The sequence below is a fragment of the Lactuca virosa genome, chromosome 4 (assembly GCF_052849685.1).
Source record: "Lactuca virosa cultivar CGN04683 chromosome 4, Lactuca_virosa_CGN04683_v6, whole genome shotgun sequence".
Classification (NCBI taxonomy): Eukaryota; Viridiplantae; Streptophyta; class Magnoliopsida; order Asterales; family Asteraceae; genus Lactuca; species Lactuca virosa.
Window position 1 is genome coordinate 140,811,039 of NC_136429.1, and position 8,580 is coordinate 140,819,618.

Genomic DNA, 8,580 nt, shown 5'->3' on the forward strand with positions numbered 1-8,580 from the left:
AGGTAGATCTTCAGTTCGTGTGAAGGCTCCAGTTTGATTGTATTGTACGCGCATCGCAGACGATTAGAACTTCTGCCGATCATGATTTGATACTATGTATTTTCCAAAACTCGGTTTTGATATATTTTTACTCTGATCTTTTATGAAAATGCTTTGGATGAATTACTTATTGCTTTTAAAAGAAAATTTTGTTTGAAAATGGGACACTACAGAAGTCTTTCTAGGAGGGTGGGAACTTTGCAATAGTTACACCCACCTGGAAGAGCTACATAAAAGAGATGGAAATAAGTACATATGAATTTTCTTCACTAGACTGTTGGAAGGAAGATCAACACTTATACTGTCTAACGTTTGTTTTTTGGATGTGCAGGAGGGAAACAAGTATGTGTGAATCTAACGGGGGTTTCCCCTCTTGCGGGGATCGAGAAGTAGGGGTTTCAATATGGTGGAGTCTGCTTTAAAAGCTTCCTCATGAAAAGTGACAAAACATAAGAAACCGTGCATGAAAAAGCAATACATAAATATGTCATTCGCTTTTGATACATTTGGTTTCCTTGTGTCATATGTTGTTGAGTTCCTCAATAACGTTCAATAACTCATGCATTGTAATGATATGACAACAAGATCTATGAATGTAATTTTTTTTAAAAATTTTTCGTAATTTCACATAAAGGGTAACACCAAGATCATGTTACATATAGTAAATATGAGAATACCATCAGAACTCAGATTTACCTCCTTTGTGTTGTTTTTTGGCTTTACAAATGAATTTATTTACACATTTTTTCCTGATATTGAAACTTCAACATGTTATAGCAAGAAAAGGTAAAATGCATGATATTTTCATAAATATGTTATTTTGCAAATGACTTTTCACTACTTTAGTTATTACATTTTGAAATTATTGTGCATGCTCTAAGGTAATCATGTAAAATCCAAGCATGTTTTTCTCAAGTTGAACCCTAGCCTTTGATTCATCTCAAAAAACCTACGATGTGTACAAAAGGATGACCATTCTATCCACTTGGGGTGTAAGCGTAGGTGTACACACCTTCTAAGAAGAGCTCGGAAGCAAGTGGTCACAAAAACTTAAGTACATTAGACTACTTCTATATCTGTAGACTTAAGGAGAACTTAAACTACACATCTATAGTAACTACTTTGCTAAATCGAATTAAACCTTCCACGGGCCCACATGCACAAAGGCATGGTCAAAACGGTTTTTAGAGTACCTCTATTTGGAGCTTTTTTTTTACTTATTTTACTTTTTATGTCAACCAATTATTACTTATTAAGTGTTTATTTTGTTATCTTGTTTTTAGATTTAATCTCCCCAAGTATATTTAAATTTCAATTCTCATATATATCTTCACGAGTTACTTCAATAATATATCATTTATCAAATGTTAAATTGATACAGATTAAATTAATAAATAGTTGGTTAAAATATGATGGGCGCTTAAAACCAACAAATCAAATGATGATGTTTTATAAAACTAGATAACGATCAAATTATTTATAAAAAAGACTTTTGAAAAGATGAACCATTAAAAAGAAGATTTTTAATGACAGATTAAAATTTGTTGAAAGCTAATACCATAAAATCAGTAAGTCATAGTTTAAATCTGTTTCTTACCCATGCCTTCTATTTAGTTGTCATATACCCTTATAATGAACAAAAACACTTGAAATATGATTATTTTTGCTTTCAAACAATAAACCAATCTCATTCTCCTCATCATGTTTTTTTCTCTTCTTGTGAGTCAAACTTTGGTGCCTTTCGTTGTTGATGACTTGATTCATCCAATCTTAACATAGAGACATTTATAAAATAAAATAAAATAAAATAAAAAACGTTAACATAAAAAATGTTGAATAAATAACAAAATTAGTAGCCCTTTAATATGTATATATCTATATGCTATTGTTTGGAACGCAAGGTTAGATAGACTGTAGTTTAAATAACTTCTTATTGAAGGGGGTGAGTTTCCAAGTTAGAAACATGGAGGGTGAGTATGCAAAATAGATAAGGGCACATTATGATGAGTGGATATTTCACGCCATGTAGACATAATCATGAAATACTTCCTAAGCATAGAACACAAAGTGGGCCTCCTACTAATAGACAAAATCCAAAATTCCACTACACTGTCACTCCTTATTAATTTACATGTCAAAAAAAAACATAGCAAAATTGTATTATATCATCGATTTTAGTTATTTATTTATTGTTTTGATTAATTTCTTGTACTTTTCTTTGACTTATCTAAAGTTTAGTTTTCTTCGGATACTCTATTTTGTATGATGCATATAGTATGTACAAAATACAAAGTTTTAAAACTAACCATTATAAATAATAGTTTATTGTCTAAATCGGTATAATGATAAAGGTACGTGGTCATTTTATTTATTGTGCCAAATCTATTTAAACAAATCAATATATGTTAAAAACATCATATATCATAATTACATCATTATATTTTCATCTATTTTCAATTACAACAGAACAAAAGATTTCTCGTGTGTTGGACTGGACTCCATACTAACATCCTTCGTTAGGATTAACTTTTTGGTCGTGAAAGGGGATCTTGTGTTGGACTGGACTTTATTTGGGCTTTTACTGGACCGGTTTTTAACATATTTTTTACAACTTGTATTTTCATGTTTTATAATTTTAATCTATAATCTATAATGATTACTATGAAGTATAAAGTATAAACATTGCATTCTTTATAGTTTTTGTATTATTTTATAATTGTTGTAATTTTTGAGTTACAGTTTTCATTAGGATTATAAAAACAAGAAATAACAACACACTTCCATTTACTTATTATCTCATTCTACTTTCAATTCTACACATTATAAAAAGATATACACCATAATTCAGTCCCACAACCAACATGAAAGTGGTAAATCAGAGTATCCCCACATTAGAAGATGGGCTCGTACTTTAAAAAATATACCCAACTATAGCAATATCCTCCAAATACAAAATTTAATATACAAATAAATAAAAGTGTGTTGCTATTTCTTGCATTTACTCCTTCGTGACCCACCTCCGTCCATGAATCTGATACCCACCATACATTTGTTCACTACTACTCTCACCGCCACTCTCGCCGCTCGTATATCCAGAAAGCTTCCGCTGGTGGTGCCGCCTCTTTTTCTTGGCGGCAGAGGCACCACTGTCGCTGAAGCTTCCGTTTAAAAGCGGATCGTCGATTCCACGTATTATTCTTTTCGTAGGCGATTCATTGATACAACTATCGTCTTTCGTTCTCTTATCCTTGTTCCCCTTCTTTATGTTTTGGGAAATTTTATGCAGTTTTTGATTAAATCTCGTGAACCCCTTTTCAACAGGTACTACAGCTTGATTCATGGTAAACCTCAAATCATTAACAATCTGCATCAAGAAATACAAATTGAAAATAGTTCAAAATAGTTGATATGAAAAGAGAAAATGATGGAGATTGGAGAATGAGAATGTGAATGTGAATATTTACGTATTCGCCACCACCAACAAAGACATCGCGAACGCTTTCTCTAATGGCTGTTTTGGTCTTGATGTCATTATTGGGTTGAGGGAGGCGTAGCTTTGTAGGGCGTTCACTATCTCTAATCTCATCAGGATCAATTGGACAATCAGTGGATGCATAGTCTCCAAGAACTGAAACATTTCCCTTAAAAAGGTCTCCCATTAATTCGTATGGTTTTGAAGGGAACACGTATAGGTGAACCACAGAAGCAATCCCCATCTGTCCTGGATTAATACAATAACATCTGTTAACCTTCAACACCAACAATGTTTGTTCTAAGGACGTTTAAAAAAGGGAAATCTACTGAAAAGTCCTTATGTTTAGGCCTCATAATCGATTTAGTCCTTATCATTTTTTTTAGTCAATTAGGTCCCAGAAACCGGAAATTGTATTCATTTTGACCCTTTTACCCGGCCAACAGGTCATCCAACTTCCAAAAACTACACTTTTGGCCAAGATTTTAAATTTTATTACAAATTTGGTCCAAAATTTACATTTTTGGCCTAGATTTCAAAATTTTGTTACAAATTCATCCTAAATTTTGTAACAAAATTTTGAAGTCTAAACCAAAAGTCTAAATTTTGGACCAAATTTGTAATAAAATTTAAAATCTGGACCAAAAGTGTAATTTTTGGACCAAATTTGTAGTAAAATTTAAAATCTGGGCCAAAAGTGTGATTTTTGAAAGTTGGATGACCTGTTGACCGGGTAAAAGGGTCAAAATGAATATAATTTCCGGTTTTTGGGACTTAATTGACTAAACAAAAGATAGGGACTAAATTGATTATGAGGCCTAAACATAAGGACTTTTCAGTAGATTTCCTTTAAAAAAATCTACCAACTATAGCTTTGTATTTGGATGACATTGCTATAATTAGGCAGATTTTTCAAAAACAACCAATGAAAGCAGGTTATTATTTTTTGCATTAAACCTATATTTAACTAGATTTGATCTAAGAAAATTACCTCAATGCAGATAATGAAATCTTGGATACTGGATTGGAACTGTAATGTTTGAGCTATGGGACTTCTGACTAGCCCAAAGGAAGAGAGAAGGGCAATAGCCACACCTTGCCACCATGTCAAAAATACAATCGATTTAAATGTTAAAAATTTCGCCAGTGGATGAATATGTGCCAGCTCATCAGCTGTAATTTCATAAAACATAACTAAGCAATACAGAGCCCATGATTGACTGAAACTTAAAATAACAGCTGTGTAAGGATACCTACACATTTAAACAAGTTCAAGAAAAACAAAATGTTAGTAAATAATTCTTTATGGTTTATAATCCATTTGGAATCACAAATTGTGAAATCTTATCTTACCCACAACCCCATTTGAATTCACCTTCACAATATACATCAAAGGCTTCAAGAATCACAGCTAGAACAGCTGTAAAAGCTTTTATAATCATCTGTTAAAGAAGGAAGCAATATGTGTTATGTTCATCATCAGCAATAAAAAAGAGAGATTTTTTTTTTTTGTTTATGAGAAAACTTACATACTGTACAATTCCAATTTTGATGATTTGGTAAACCCTTTGACCTAATCTCCATGGTTTTAAGAAGAGACTCATTGGAAATACATGTTTGAATGTTCCATGTTCAGAACTTGGCTCAAGTAGAGGGGTTTTGGATCCTGCACGCCCTTCTCTCTCTAGAAACTCAATTGCCCTTTCCTCACCCCCTTACAATATAAAAAATAAAAACATTGTCAAGGTTTCTGGATTCTTGATTTAAGTTAGAAGAAGAGAAACAACATACCCAAGCATGCAATAAGATATCTTCCAAAGCAATACATGGCAAAAGCTTCATAGCAATCTCGCAGAATCTCAATATCAACACTGATTGATGGATTCAACAACGATATAAACTGCAAAAAGAAAAATTATAATTATAATATGTACAGCATATGCAAAAAGATAATTATTCTTTAAAAAAAATCCAAGAAAGTGATATTGAACTTGATTAACTAACTTTGGTTCTAGCTATGGTTATGTAAGAGTGGTAAATTTCAAGACAATAGTCACAATACAAAATTGGTATGTATAAGATTGATAATGTCATAAAGATAAATTCAGCAAACCAATATTTCCAGAGATATGAATATCAATAGATGCCTTATAGGTAAAAGCAATCAAAGTTTTCCTTAAATATCATTAAGTCGTTGCTTACTGATTCAACTGCATAACAAGGTGCCATGAGTATAATGCCAAACAAAAACTTCTGTTCCTGTTAACCAAATCACAACAATCAATCATCAGTCGGAGATCAATTACACGCATAAGCTGATCGGGATCTATTGATTTTCAATTTGAGTTTTCTGTTTTTAGTTATTGTAGAGCAGACGACCATATGAGCATCTTAAGTGCAAAAAAGTTCATATGATCGATAACGAAGAAAAACTCAAAGTTCAATAAATCGCATACAAATTAAGCATGTTTGTGGATATATAGAGATAGACCTCGGGATTCTTGTAAGCAGAGAGGTGTTCGAACAGCAAGTAAATTGAAAGGGTTAGACTGATGAAAACAAAGACACCAGCAACTACTGTTGGCCATGGAGGTGGAGACAACTTGAGAGCTACGACCAAATTAGAAAAGTCTCCTGCTCCCAACTTGTTCATCAGCAGAGCTAAAGAAAAACAAGGGTTTGCTTCAATGAACTTAGGGAGAACTCCTGAAAAGGAACAAGATTGATTGAGTGATTATAATGATTATTCTCCCTCAAAATCGAAAGCTTAACCCCAAAACCCTGGTCAATTGGTTGGATTTGCAGTGGATGTTCGTAAATTGGGCGGGGATACGGAGGATTTTGAGAGGCGGATTGCAATTCCGGGAAGACCGCGATTGCTTGTCAAAATTGTAACCTGTAGATTTCATATTTTTTATTTTATGCAAGATATTTTTAAAAAATACACGTATATGAGTTTTATATTATATGTTTTATGAATTTATGAATAAATATCTTTTGAATCATAAAACTCAAGATAATAATTTCATATCTAAAATTTTAAAGTTTAACTATATTTAATAAATAAATAAATAAGTATTTTCATTTACTTTTGTAATTTCAATTTGTAATACTAATAATTGTATCTAACTCATTTGAATTTTGAAGTCTCGTAATCAATTTTTACACCCAAAATACAAAAATAAAAGTAAAATTCTCACAGCATCATGAAAATATGAGCAATTACAAGTGACTGATACATTAATACATTACATAAACAAATGAGTGTCGATGAAATTTTAACAATTTGATATGTTTCACTTTTATCTGTATTTTTTTTTTTAGTTTTGGCAATTTCTCTAATAATAATAAAATATAATACAAATTAACTCGTAATTGTATAAATAACTTAAAATTACTCTCTCACTGATATAAACAAAAAAATCATCTATAAAAGCAGTCAACTGCTTACTCATTAACCAATTTTTAGACAAGTGAATAATTCGCAAGAAGTTGGTCCGACACAAATTCCACTATGTGACGCAAAGGTAATGCTTCAAAGTTTAATAAGTCAAACTCCAACATGTTAAGTTAACACGATGGGCCAAATATTGACTAATTTGTGCTTATAAAGGCAGGCTAATTTAAGCCCAATAGCAAGAAAATGTTACCCATTTCAAAGCTTAATCCTCTCTTCTAATACATCAGTACAAAAAAACCTTAGGTAACTCTTCACCTTCATCTTTCCCACTCAAATTTCTAACTGAAATTCCAACTTTGCCCTTCATCCTCTCTTTTAATAAAACAGTACAAAAAACGCTACGTGGCATTCTATTAGCTCGTCCACCTTGATTTTTCTCGCTCAAATCTTCTAACTGAAATTCAAATTTTGCCCTTCATTTCGAAATATAACCGTGTTCCTTATTTTTCTGCATTTTTCAAATGTCAACTTTCAATTTTTTTCAATTATACCATATATATCAGCTACAATTCTGGAATAAAATAAGTTTTAAGTTTATACATCTCTATCTAATGATCTACCGTATCTACGGTTTAATTATCGTCTTTTCCTATCTACGGTATCAATGGCAATAAATCAATGAAAAGATTAAATTTCTTTATAATAACACTAACAGAATTAATATCGATTATCATATTTTCCTAATTTAAACATTTGTGTGTGTGTGTGTATATATATATATATATACACACATCTTTTCATTCGTCTTTACGTTTCAACACAATCATCAGGTTAAGAAGACTACAATGTTCTTTACCTTTTACATGTTATTTTTTTCATCCATATTCATAATCGATTTCATCACTGGTGTTTGCTTTTTGTTTGTCATATCTCCAGGTATACTCATCGATTTTTTTGTGGACTGCATACTCAATCAGGTACTCATTTTCTCCTTTATTTGCTTCATAAGTATAGTCTATAATGTATAAGAACAGGGGCATAAAAATAATTATGACAGTTGTCGATTTTTTATGTTTTACAATCATAATGTGAAATAAGTTTCCGAATAAGATAAAACACACCTGCTTAATTCGTTCTGAATCAGATGATCCTTTCTGCATCTTATTTGAATATGTTTTTCACGAAAACATTTTTAGTGAGACCTGCAAATAGGAATTAAAATTAATAATTTCTCATTATAAAGGTGAAAATGTGAAGTCAGATGCAAGCTTATGTTCTTTCCTATAATATTTTCATTATTAATCACACTATTAATAAGCAAAATTATCTTTTTTTTGTTCAAAATTATTAATAATCCATGGATAATAAGTGGATGAGCACGTGTAACATGTTTGCATTGGAATCTGCAAAGTTGTGACTGAAAACCTGAATAATCAAACTGAGATCAATAAAAAACAACTCTCAATGTCATAAATGTATTCAACATTGTTTTTCTTACAAGGGTTGTATTGACATGCTGAATAATCAAACAAATGATTGTTTGCCCCAACTGGTAACATTTACCATTTTACCCTTCTCCATTAAGAATGAACTGAAGACTATTTCTTCTGGTAATATTTACCATTTTACCCTTCTCCACTTCATTTACTCCAGAAAAGACCATATTGCC

At 31.5% G+C, this 8,580-nt stretch overlaps 1 protein-coding gene across 2 annotated transcripts; it reads right to left on the reverse strand.

Moving 5' to 3' along the window:
• Nucleotides 1-2,806: 2,806 nt before the first annotated feature.
• LAZ1 (organic solute transporter ostalpha protein (DUF300)) lies at nt 2,807-6,420 on the reverse strand. 2 transcript variants are annotated; one of them, XM_079044363.1, is made up of 8 exons: nt 6,003-6,417; nt 5,714-5,770; nt 5,303-5,411; nt 5,041-5,225; nt 4,865-4,953; nt 4,503-4,764; nt 3,504-3,755; nt 2,807-3,403 (listed from the first exon to the last, which is right to left on the reverse strand). In XM_079044363.1, exons 1-8 carry the CDS (start codon nt 6,162-6,164, stop codon nt 3,038-3,040), a joined length of 1,482 nt encoding a protein of 493 aa, XP_078900489.1. In that variant the 5' UTR covers nt 6,165-6,417; the 3' UTR covers nt 2,807-3,037. The 2 variants fall into 2 exon arrangements, with proteins under 2 accessions (XP_078900489.1, XP_078900490.1); XM_079044364.1 differs by lacking the exon at nt 2,807-3,403 and having other exon boundaries at nt 3,566-3,760; nt 6,003-6,420.
• Between the last annotated feature and the right edge of the window lie 2,160 nt (nt 6,421-8,580).